The following is a 13,297-nucleotide window of genomic DNA, read 5'->3' on the forward strand; positions in this document are numbered from 1 at the left end:
AGATATCTCTCTCTCTCTCTCTCTCTCTCTCTCTCTCTCTCACACACACACACACACACACACACACACACACACACACACACACACACACACCTGTGCAGCTATACCATTCCATCCAACTATTTTGTGCTGGCACTGCAGCTTGACTGGGGTGAGGGGTTGTGTCCTGTGGAAAAGGGGAAAAGGAGGTGCAGAGTGGGAGGGAGGATAACAGACAGAGAGAAGGAAGCAGATGCATGGGATATGAATGTGACAACCATAAGATGTGTGCAGTGCACATTGAGGTGGAGATAGAAAGTAGGAAGAGGGTGACTGTGGAGAAGAGGGTGTGAATGCAGGATGAGTAATACTACAGTCATGTTGCCAACATGGAGATGGGCTTGGGCTTGGGGTTGGGGTTGGGGCAGGGGCTAGCAAAGTGCATTCAAGGGTTGCTGGATTGAAGGGTATGTTGCAAAGACAATTCTCATTGACATAATTCAAAGAGGCTAGTGTTGTGGTGGTGGTGGTGGTGAGAATATAAATGGCTTGGATAATAAAGTAGCCACTTAAGTCGAGAGTATTTTGCTAAGCCATGCGTTCACCACTGGGTTGCCAAATTTCTTCTTTGCCTCACAATATGGTGGTGGTCACTGATTCAGGTAGACAGACAGGTTTGTGGTCACACATGCAAAAAATGATGTGCAGATGTTACAGCAGAGCTGGTACTGATATGGGGGCTTTCGCAGGTGGCACTTCCACTTCATCGTGCGCTGCCCACAACGCACTTCACCTGTGGCCACAATAATATAATCAATGCCACAGTTCCATCTTGCGCACCTGTGGTCTCTCCAAACACAGCCCACAGCCACCCGCCCTGAAGCCTCCTACTAGTCCCTTCCTCTCACTAACTCCACCCAGTGGAAAACCCCATCCCTGTCAAGGTGCAGCACCAGCACAATGCATATTTATAATGCCGCTTGTCTTCCTTCCATCTTGGACCTTATGCGTGTGTCCACTGTTTTTACAAAGTTCTGTGTTTTATTATTTGCCTTTCAATGACTCAGTGCCTCCACCATTTGGCAAGTTGTTACCTTTAATTCTTAAATATTTGCATTCCACTAGGATGTATTCATTGTTCTTTTCTTCCCCCCCCCCCCCCCTCTCTCTCTCTCTCTCTCTCTCTCTCTCTCTCTCTCTCTCTCTCTCTCTCTCTCTCTCTCACACACACACACACACACACACACACACACACACACACACACACACACACACACACACACCTGACCTGGAGAACTCCATCAAATGACAACAGTGTATTTGAACTGGCATTCGAAGCAGGGTACATACTAAGCTTTTCTCTGCTCTGCTCACCAACGAGACAACCTAAAGGGCTAAAACAAATGTTACAGAACAGTGTTGTTGTCACAGTACAGATCTTTTGGTAATAACAGCTGAAACAGGAAGTGAATTATGGTTTCTACTGGGGCATACAAAAGCATAACATCTATAGTGTGCAACTAGTGCATACTCAAAAAATGGATCAGATCGAAGGTAATGTTTCAGTCTTAATAAGGAATACCAATTTGTTTCTTTAGAAGGTTCTTGAGGAACTGCCACCTGTGAAATCTTTGAATAGAGAAAGCAGCCTATTTACCTCATTTTATCAAATCTCCCTCTAATAACAGTGTGTTTCAATTTAATTGCTAAATGCACAGTTCTGCATCTGTGGTCTGCCTGTAAAGTGAATTACTTTTAATAATTGTGGAAATGTTAGAGAATTTGATAACAACAAAAGATATAAGTAGTAGGCGCTGGAACAGTGATTGATGTGGGGAAGAGAGACAGTACCACCCCCCCCCCCCCCCACTACAAGAATGTATCCTTGTAGCAAGCCAGATAGGGTTTTTATGAACAATTTGTCTCTATTTTGCTCTATCTTTATATACTTCTTGTCTTCATATTGTTCCCCAGTTTTCTCCTTTAGTCTTCAGATTCCTTAATCTGATTCATCCACCTTGTTCTGGATCATCCTATAGGTCTTTTCTCCTGCAGATTTCCATCCAAGTATTGTTCTGGCAACACACTTTATGAAAAAACTGGATCAATTTTTTACTTGTTTTGTACTTCTAGTCTAGCAGTTCCATTCCTTGCTATTGTATTTCCCAGGTAATTTAAGCACCCACACATTCAATTTTCTGTCCATTTAGCATCAGGTTGCTCTGAGCAGATGTCCTGCACATAATCATTGCAATAGTTTTGCTCTTGCTTACTATCAGCTGATACTTTTTAAACTTAGAGTTCCATTCATACAAGATTCCCTGTACCTCTAGTTCTGTTTCTACCCAAATAGCTACATTGTCAGCAAAGACTAAAGCACTGAGATAACAATTTCGTATCGCCTTTAAAATCACACCCATAAGTGCAATAAAAAATTATGGGGAAAGTGCACTACCCTGTTGCACTCCTGCCGGCCGAAGTGGCCGTGCGGTTAAAGGCGCTGCAGTCTGGAACCGCAGGACCGCTACGGTTGCAGGTTCGAATCCTGCCTCGGGCATGGATGTTTGTGATGTCCTTAGGTTAGTTAGGTTTAAGTAGTTCTAAGTTCTAGGGGACTAATGACCTCAGCAGTTGAGTCCCATAGTGCTCAGAGCCATTTGAACCATTTTGTTGCACTCCTCTGACCTGATTCGGCTCGATCATCCATTACCTGCTTGTAACAACTTTTGCAGCCATCATATACCATTTGGATCTTTCTTATTAGCAAGTTTGGAAGGATTAGTTTTTTAACACTCCCACATCTTACACCTTGGCACGATGTTGTAAGTTTTTTACAAATACAGAAACACAATTGAGAGATCTTTAACCTTTTGTCAATACTTTTCATTAACTGTGTTAACTAAAAATGTGAAATGTGTTGTTCCCCTGCTGATTCTGAACCGTGTTGTTCCTCTTCAAACTGGTTTTCTAACAACAATAATAAACTTTTTCAATATCTTAAGACAGTGTTATATTAGGGTGATTGCTCTATAATTAGAAAACTTTATCCTACTTCCCTTCTTGAACTGTGACAACAACAAGTGACATTATGTACTATGATTTATCATTTCTGTGTTCTTGAAAAAATTGTACATACCCATCTTTCTTTGGCACCGGTGATGCAACTCCTCGTTTATCAGTGCGTCTCGTCGATCGTCCCTTCCTGAGGCGTCTGAAGGATTCACGTAATGACTTTTTGAAAGATTTTCGTCTTGAGATTGGAGCATCTCCGGCACCAGACAGATCTGAGTAAATAAAAAATTCTAAAATAGAATAATTTCTAATCATATGACCTTCATTTTAGAGTGACACTGATAATCTGTACAGCAACTTCAAAACACTTCTATCAATTATGAAAATGATTCTGTAGGGAGAAACATTTTATTACTAAATACTTTTAAAATGGCTTGTTATGCAGCTTTCTTATAACAATGCTTTTGTCATCTGATAAACTTAACACTTCTTGGCATATTGTTCAGAACAGCGTGGAAAGCTGGTGTTTACGTGAAGCCAACAACAAAGTTATTGTCAAGAATGCTTCCAAAGTGTGTAGCATGAAATAAAATTTCCGAGAACAAATATTTTTGTGCCGATGACTGACTTTTAACCTTAGTTATACTGGAACCTATCAATATGCTGATGTATTACAGCTTTTAATACCAAGGAAGGAGAGGACAGAGCACTTACTAAGATGTGACCATCACCTTAAGTGCTCAATACAAGGACTGGTTGGCTGCAGCCCGATTTGCTGCAGTTCACCGGTTTTCACGTCTTGCTGGTTTATTCTGAATTTCTGTGTTTAAGTTCCAGCAATGTATTTTGTGATTTGATTACTGTAATTCACCAATACTGAAAATAATATATTAGAGACTGTTAGATCCAGTATAATAAAAGAACTGAAATGAGAAGAAACCTTGTCTTCTGAGGGCAATGCTCTTACTAACTGAACTATCCAATTACTACTTCTGATCCAGCTTCACAACTCCAGTTTCATTCTGCCAAGAGGTCTTTGATGCTTTCCAAACTTGGCCAAACTTCAGATAAGTGTGTGGTATGCCAGCTAGGTTTGCAGGAAATATTTCATGAAGTTTGCAACATAGGAGAAAAGTACGGTCAGAACTGAAGCTGTGAAGGTGGGTTGCATATTGTGCTTTGGTAATCCTAGCTTTAGAGAGTGGCCAATGAAAGCAAAGGTCAGGTTGAGGCTCAGTCTGAAACATAATTTCAATCAGTCAGGAAATTTTACAACACTGCACGTTCCCCAACACTGCAGAAACAGTGTTCGAATAAGTCGTCTCAGTTTCCATTGTGTCTTCAAGAAGTAAAGATTGGTGGCTGTGGACATCCCATTGTACCTCGCCACAGGTGCTGTGGAAGTGCACCACTCTCCACTTCTCACAGTTCTGTAAAGGGTTTACTTATGCTATGTGATCAGTCCCTGAGTGTTATAGAAGTGTTTTGAAATGGTGATTCTCTCCCAGGGCCCTGCCTGTTGTGAACATCTTAACACTCACAGCCATATTTCTGGCCCTTCTATCCAGTAGCTCATCGCAGTTTGGTTAGCTTAGTTGGAATATTTGATGGTGAAATTTTTTGTTGATGCTCGTGAACTGTCTCTCTTGTTGGTGCCTCCAGGTGTTACTTGTTATTTGTATTTGAATATGTTCCTCCTGTTATCCTGTTTTATATTGAGAACATTACAAATCTGAAAAGAAAATGATACAATCGTATTTGCACAGAGTAAAAAATCCTAGTAGAAATCACACATGAGATTGAATTTTTGGTTCTAAAAATTGTGATGATCCTTTTATACAATTTTTAAGTAACAGGCCTGCAGCATGTAGTTTAACACGTAAACTACAACATGTGTAGCTCCAACTTCTTCAGACTCCAAAGAATGTGAGAGAGATGATAAAACTTTTTGGGAAGAAGAAATATTTAGCGGCATTTTTTGTTGTTGTCAAGGGTGGGAAGCAATTTTCAGCAACTTAGGAATGTTTCATTATATGACTTCTGTAAACAAGCAGATGGAAAGAAGATAAGGTTTAACATGCCACCGACAATGAGGTCATTAGAGACAGAGCACAAGCTCGTAACATTTCAGAGACGGGGAAGGAACTTACCCTGCACTTTCAAAGCACCCATCCCGGCACTGGCTAGTAGCAATTTAGGGAAATTGTGGAAAATTTAATCTCAACAGATAAAAAGTTTCCAGTTTATTTGCCATGTAAAATTCAGATACAATTCCAAGCTTTCAATGACTGCCTTCATCGTCATCATCAGGAGCTAAGGAGGGCTGTCATGCAGCTCGGGATTTTATCTGAATTTGATGTACATCAAGACCTTTTTATCCAAGGACTCCGTTATGAAAGACTTCACAGCCATAAATCTAAATGGCCGAATGCAGATTTGAACCTTTGTCCTCCCGAATGCTATGCAAGTGGATAATGCCCAGTTTTCTTCATATTCCCAATACAAGACTTGATGATATTCATGGCAAATTAAACCACTCAATCTTATTCATACAGCCAGCCAATCAACAAAGTGAATAATATGGGCTCCAACCAATTTTATTGTTTCATTGGTATTTAACTCCTGATGGCTTGCGCAAATACTTGAGGCCATTAGTATAGATATGTACTCTGGAACACTTCTGTTTTCTGTGAAAATATGTTCCGCACTCTGCCTGAAGTTACAGCTGAGATTCCTTCAATTCAGTGACTGAAGGAGAAAATTTATTTTAAATAAAGATCATCATCACTGAAGTTCATAGTGTATCCTACATTGAATTTTAGCTGCATTAGAAGATTTTAAATGAGGAAGGCCCACTGTAACTTGCGACCAAGCCCCTTCCCAACTTGGGACACAATACTGGTTTCAAAGGACAGCATCCGACTATATCTCGGTGTATGAGGTTCACGATATACAGGCAAATCACCTCTCAAAAACTGGACTAGTTTTGTATGACAACACTGTTTGGATGTCTTGCTACCTGTTCCTTTATAGTTGCTGCCTTCTGTTGTCAATTTCTAGAACTACCTTGAAAGAACCAGAACTGAAAGTAAAATCTGCTGTTGCCACTGACTGAGCCATTGTGTGCTCATATTATCAGAAGTCTAGTGTGTGCGCGTTAGGTTTTGCTATTTGCTGTAATTCTGCTGCAAATATGGCATATTTTTTAAGTGAGCAAGAAATTTTGGAACCTGAAGAGGCCAAGTGTTAACAGCCTGAAGAAAACTCCTATTCAGGTAAGATTCAGTCTGTTACAATTTTCTGTCTCAAACATTGTTACTACAGATATGAGGTCTGTTCAAAAAATTCTGAAACATTTGTAATTTTCTGCCCGTGGCATGTTGGAACAAAATGCTGTTGGCATCCCCTGCACATGTCTATGTTTAATGTGTAACTGGCGGAAGTTTCATCGTTGTACATCTTTAGTTATTGTTCAGTGCAGTGTTGAGTACAACAGTGTGTCGCACAGTTTGCGAATTTCAAGACGGCAGAGAGAGGAGCAACACGTCTGCGTTAAATTTGGTGTGAAACTCAAGAAAACCTTTGCAGAGACATACCAAATAATGCAGAAAGCCTATGGTGATGAGTGCTTAAGCTGCACTCTGTGTTACGAATGGTTCCCATGGTTTAAAAATGGCCGTACGGAAGATGATCCTCGTTCAGGACATGTACTGATGACGCTCTTGTCACAAATGTCAACGAAATTGTGCGGGCTAATCAAGGACTTAATGACAGAGATTACAGAAGAATGTAACATTTTAATTGGATCATGTCATGGAATCCAAACACAGCACCTAGAAATGTATCATGTTGCCACCAAGCCCAGCCCATGGCTCATGAGTCAAGACCAGAAAGACCTTCATCTCACAATCTGTGAAGAGCTTTCAGATCGTGCAAATGAGAACGATATGTTCCTTAAGATAATCATAACTGGTGATGAGATTTGGATCTACAGTTACGCTGTTGTGACCACAAGGTTCAATCTTCACAGTGAGTCAGGAAAGGTTCTCCCTGATCAAAAAAAGCTCGTCAGGTCAGGACAAATGTCAAAGCCATGCTGATAGTTGTTTTTGACTTTGCAGGATTAGTTCATAACGAATTCATGACACGGGCAGACTGTTAAGAGAAGGTACTATTGAGATATGTTATGACTCCTGTCAGAAAATGTGAGAAGAAAATACCCTGAAATGTGATGGGAAAATTCGTGGCTCTTTCATCATGATAATGCACCCGCACATTCATCCCTGTTGGTGCATGACTACTGCACAAAAAATGAAATCACGGTGCTTCTTCATCCTCCATTCTCTCCCGTCCTGGCCACTGCGGACTTTTTTTTATTTCGTAAGTTGTAAGCCTTGTTGAAAGGACAAAGATTTGCAATGATAGACAAGAGACAAGAAAATTCACAGATGGTGCTTGATGCGATCCAGCAAAAGGTGTACGAAGACTGATTCAGGAAGTGGAAAAGGAGTTGGGAACGTGTATCAGTTAAGGAGGAGAGTATTTCAAAGGAAACCATGCACAATAAATGAAAGTAAGCATAGAAAAATTTTTCGGAATCTTTTGAACATACCTTATAAAGCTGCAGTAATTACTACTTAGTTTTGATTGTATTGGTCTCCATCTCACCATTTTTAGAGACAAATCTCACAAAGAAGCTGTTTGCGAGACCTTTTTCAAAGAAGACGAGTCAATCTATTAGCAAAACAAGAAGGCAAGAAACAAGCTGGTACTGCCCTGACCATAACCTCTCTCTTTACGCTACAGATGCTTCCATGCAAAAGCCAATTATGTGTGCAATTGCTCAAGAACTCACCTTTTACTTTTTTCTGTCATCATTACCATAAAATTTGTAATTATAGCAATCCTACTTAGTCTTATTCCATATACAGATGAAAAAAAATTAAGCTTCAGAAGGCTACAATTGTTTCTTTTTGTAACCGCAATTACAATATTAAATGTAAAATGTCACACTCAACAAACAAAATAATAACCCATCTCGCAAAGAATAATGGAACTGTCAATACATAAGTTCCAAGGAATTAACTGCCGACAAGCATCATGTGCACTTTACTTGCGTGATGGCGACTCCCACGTAGCCTCCCTGTAGCCTCCCTGAAGTAGAGTAGAGCTCGAGGGACATATGGGAATTTTCAGGTATTCATTGACCCACCCTGGAATACCATACCAGAATCAGTTTCTTCTCCCTCTGGCACACCTCACTTGCTAGAAGTGGTGGGGTGTCATTTTCTGTCATCACTTATTCTTGTCCTGGAGGCAGTATCAATGGCATCTCTTTTTGTTGTTCACACTCTATGTTGTCATCTGGCAACAACATGTGTGCTGGTTTCACTCTGTCTAGTGAGATAGTTCACTGCTTCCTGTTCCTTTCTATCTGTTTTGTATGTTCACCTGTTAGTAATACTTTATTCGGACCAGAATACGGCGATTGGAACAGCAGTCATACAACATCTCTCCCTAATCATGCACAAGAGCAAGAATCTAGTTTTTTGTGCATGAACAGTTTGCCTATGCCATGCAATAACCTTGTTTTGTGCAGGGCTTGGCAATAAGGTGGTTTCTTCCGTTCGTGCAGTAAAAAACTCCACTGCCAGTTGCAGTGCTTCCCCATAAACTAACTCTGCCATGGAAGCTTCCAACTCCATATTACAAGTGGGCCCGAGGCCCAACAACACCATTGACAATGCTGAAGTCCAGTTTTCATCCTGGCATATCAGAACAGCTTTTAAAGTTATATGCCACCTCTCGATCATGGTTTTACTTGTCAGGTGGTAGGCAGCTGAGTGGTGACGTGTGAATCCTTACAGTTTGACTAGTTCCAAAATAATGCTGATTCAAACTGGCGGTCTTGGCCTGAAGTCACATTCAAAAGACATCTGAACTGTGCAATCCATGTAGAAAACAATGCTCGTGCCACTATTTCTGGAAATACATCTGCAAGTGGCACCGCTTCTGCCCATCGCATATATTGGTCCACAGCCATCAGTAAATAATGGTATTCCTCCGAAGGCATCTGTGGTCCCATGATGTGTTAGTAGACGTGCGCAAATTGTTCCGTAGTGGTTTGTGAACATGCTAACCAACCTTACATCCCTGGCACATCAAGCCCATCTTTTGGCACCTGATCCAATCCCTCTTAGCACTTTGTCACACAAAGCAGTAAGTTTCATGCTGGCTTTTGCTCTTTGGTGGTCTAGTCCATGAACACAATGAATGATATCTTCCATGATACCTCAGGAACAAAAGGTCTAGGTTTGCCTCTTGATACGTTGCACCAAATGCTGACCTTTGCCCATGCCAGACATATTTGCGAAAAGCTAGACTTATCGTGATGTGGGCTGGGTATATCTCCAGTGGAAGGGAATTTATAAAATGGGAATGTTGCCAGGAATATTTCTTTGGCCCGGGAAGATCCCCAAGAATTGGCCCAGGAAGATCCCCAAGAATTGGGAATTCATGAAAATTTTTAGAATTTGAATGTTTCAACACTTATTAACAGTTAAAGAAACTTAAAACTAGGTTAACCAAGTAAATTCATACATTTTAATCCAAGATTTATCATTCCACGTGTTAATTTCCTTGCAAGTTCTATGCAAAACATAATTTACCGTAAGTCTGGTGGAAAAAGTAATTTAAAATACTCGCTAGGCCTACTATTTTTAGGCAAGTTGAAACCCCACATTTCTCTGAATGAAACCTAAACTTACAAAATATTTCTCTGGAGGTGTAATTCTCAACTGGCCGTTATCTGTAGTATTTTTTAAATTTTCCAAATAAATGATTACATGTGTTTCACTTTCAGAATTGAAAGACTTCTCATTCCATGTGATGAATTAAGATTTATAAATTTCTTTTCTGAAATATCGCAATCACTTTCACTTTTAGGATTGTTAAGCCACATTTTACCATGTTCTATGTGAATAAAATCACTTGTATTTTCAAGTAAATCATAAATCTTGGCCAGGTTATTCACATAATTTTTCCCCAAAATGTCATTTTCAAGAATAATGTTCACAAAATTTGCACGAGTTTATTTATATCATTAGATACCTCTAATGCCGATGGAAGACTTAATGAATTGAATAAACGAAAGTCCCTGTGTATTTCAGTAACGTTAGTTACTATATGGCATATCAAAATTATAAACTCGGTTTTTCTAAAAGTTGATTATTTTGATGTTGGCAGTTCTAGGAAACGTGAGAGTCATAAATGTCGATGCTTGGCAGTTCTATGGCTAATTCTTTGATATTTAAAACACTGAAAACCAAAAAACGTGTTCATTTCTAACAAGGATTTTAAGTCCAGATCCATATAAAATTTAATGATATAATTACTGCTTTTACCTATTAACAGTTTTTTGAGCTATCTTGCTAATTAATCATGAACTACCAGGAATTTATGAATTTTGGGAATATTGCTGGGAATATTCCATTGGAATATTTCTTAGATTTTAAATTACTGGGAATTTTACAACACTATAGACATATTTTCCAAAGCTGCAGTTCGGTAGTGTTGTCCCGCTGGAACAGCCATAGTAGTTGGTCTGTGGCCTGTGTTGCTGCCAATAATTCATAATCGGTGGTCTGGGAAACCATTCCTACTCTGGACCAAAAATAAGCCATGGCTTTTGCAGCCCCTTTTGTATGACCTAAATCTGTTGCCAATTGGCTAATAAATTTGAACTGTAAGAATTGTCATGTGGAACTGTTGTCCCTCAACTTACTGCATGAAAACATTATAGGTTTGTGTTTGGTATAATTTGTGAAAGCCCTGGCTTCTATGTAGGGATGAAAATATTTCACAGCTTCATAAATATCCAGGATCTCTTTGCATACGTACGCACTCCACTTCATCTGCGCTGCTGTAAGTGTGTGTGTGTGTGTGTGTGTGTGTGTGTGTGTGTGTGTGTGTGAGTGTGAGAGAGAGAGAGAGAGAGAGAGAGAGAGAGAGAGAGAGAGAGAGAGAGAGAGAGAGAGAGAGAGAGAGGGGGGGGGGGGGGGGGGGGGAGTCCAAAGGTTACTAATGCCTATCCGTGTATTGTTGGAATGCTGCCCCTAATGATTGTTGGTTAGTGTCAACCACTACAGACAATGATGTGTGAGGTACTGGGTGTGTTAACAGAACTGCCCTTTGTATATCTGTCTTCACCTGGCTGAACACTTTCTGCATTTCTGTGCTCCACCATGGGGGCCTTCGGTTGCTCACAATGTTCCCAGCTTGTGCTGCTGTCAACAGTGCTTGGGACTCACCTGCTCTTGGCAGGTGTTGCTGGTAGAAATGTACTGCCTCTAAAATTCTAAGCTGTCAATAAGTTGGTCACAGTATTTCTTCAGTTATAGCTATTTTGTCTCTAAGGGGGTGTTTTCCATCTGCTGACATTGCACGCCTCAGAAATTTTACTTGCCGCTGTCACAGCGTGCATTTCACCTCACCGGTCACTGTGCCAAACTTGTTAATTCACTCAGAAACAGTCCTGCGATGCTCTTCGTGCAGCTCCTTTGACTTTGAGAACACCGAGATGTCACCCAGGTGAACAAAACAACACTGCAACCCTCTTAGCATCTCGTCTTATAAACCACTGCCACGTCTACAATGCATTCTCGATGCAAAATGGCATCCGGATGTACTCAAATAACCCGAACGGTATTACGATAACTGTCTTCAGTATGTCTCTTTCCGCCACTGGTATCTAGTGGTATGCCTCTTTGCAGTTGATGACACTAAATATTGTTGCTCCTGCCAGCTCATTGACAAAATCCCTGATGTTGGGTACTGGGTAATGATCTGGGAGTGTACAGGTATTTAGCAGCCGGTAGTCACCCCGAGGCCTCCTCGTACCATCTTTCTTTTTCATTAAGTGTAACAGCGACACCCGCGGGCTGTCAAATTGACAAAGCATGCCTGCTTTAAGTAACCCCTCAAACTCAGTCTCGGCCACTACAAAACAATTCGGGGCTTCTCCAACATAGTTGCAATACTGGTTGACCGGCCGTAGTACGAATGTGGTGCACTGTGTCGTTCAACACAGAGCTTGGATCTCACCTCTTCTTTGTTGTGTTGTGCACCACACACAGCAAAATTGTCACTGTGCTGCCATTTTTGTCCTGTGTGACCCCTCTGTGCACGCGGTCCACGGTGAAACTGCTTTATCCTAGTGTATCCGTGACTACTTCACGGTATTTCTTAATCTGGGTCTCGGTAATATATTTACTTCAATCTTCATGTGTCACAAGAAATCCACACCTAATATGGCGCCTGTGCCACTGCCACCACAAATTGCATCCGCAAACCCCAAATCCACCTCCAAATTAAGAAGTATTTATTGGTGACTTACAGATGTGTTCACAGGGATGTGGCTGGGGCCTGTCAAACTCTGTAACGGAGTAGGTAAGCTGGTCAAATTACTCTCAATACTGTGTCCCTCGGTGGACTCACATCCTCACTGAAGGAGCTCTCGTTGTTACATCGTGGCCTGCTGCATCTACTGCTAGCCGCTGCTGCCATTCGGGTACCGACAAGGTGCTATACATTTTGTTGTTCTGTTACTGAACTGCCGGCGATACCAACACAGCCACTCTCATCGGCTAACTTCAGTAACATCACTGTTCCTCGACTTTCGCCCAGACGAGTCCCTCCTCCGCCCAGATTAGTTCGTCCTGCTCTCTAACAACTAGGACACTTGCCTTTGCAATGTAGTAACTTGCTCTGTAAGCTCTAGCAGTTGTTTCATCAAATCTACCTGCAGGCCTTTGCATATTGATGCTGTCTGTTGTTGCACACAGCCATCTGCTACTATCATTACCCATACTGCTCATTTACTGTCTAGCATTGCGTAAACTTTAGTCAGCCTTTGTTATTAACACTTGGACATACTGTTCTTCACAAGTCATCACTGCTGCCTTGACCGTTCCAGCCAACTGTGCAAACGGTTGTGCCTCAATGCCGTATCTTGTCAAGCTCATTTCATTTCACCAACAATACCCAGCTGCTGCATATGTTTATTTAGTGGTTTACACATTATGCTGACTAATACATTTTTTAAACAAGTAAACTGCTGAACTATTGGGGGCCCGAGTGTAATATCCATACCAATTGGAGTTGCTCTGGTATCTAATGCGTTCACTGCCACGTCTAACTTTGTGCGTTCATCCACTACCTCGTTTCGCTCAAATACTATCTCCAGCATTGTGAGCCATAGCTCTGGTTTGTCAGGCAGGATTTGTGGCATGCACTGTTTCATTTGCAG

General features: G+C 41.1%; 1 protein-coding gene across 5 annotated transcripts in view; it reads right to left on the bottom strand.

Moving 5' to 3' along the window:
* The window catches only part of LOC124596532 (lethal(2) giant larvae protein homolog 1), a gene marked incomplete in the record, with an annotated part of 348,831 nt that overhangs the window by 103,693 nt on the left and 231,841 nt on the right, over positions 1-13,297 (bottom strand). For all 5 annotated transcript variants that reach the window (XR_006978317.1, XM_047135707.1, XM_047135705.1 and 2 more), the window contains 1 exon segment: positions 3,116-3,263. Coding sequence is in view for 4 of the 5 variants with exons in the window: in XM_047135707.1 (XP_046991663.1) it covers positions 3,116-3,263 (148 nt within the window).

The sequence above is a fragment of the Schistocerca americana genome, chromosome 2, assembly GCF_021461395.2.
Source record: "Schistocerca americana isolate TAMUIC-IGC-003095 chromosome 2, iqSchAmer2.1, whole genome shotgun sequence".
Lineage (NCBI taxonomy): Eukaryota > Metazoa > Arthropoda > Insecta > Orthoptera > Acrididae > Schistocerca > Schistocerca americana.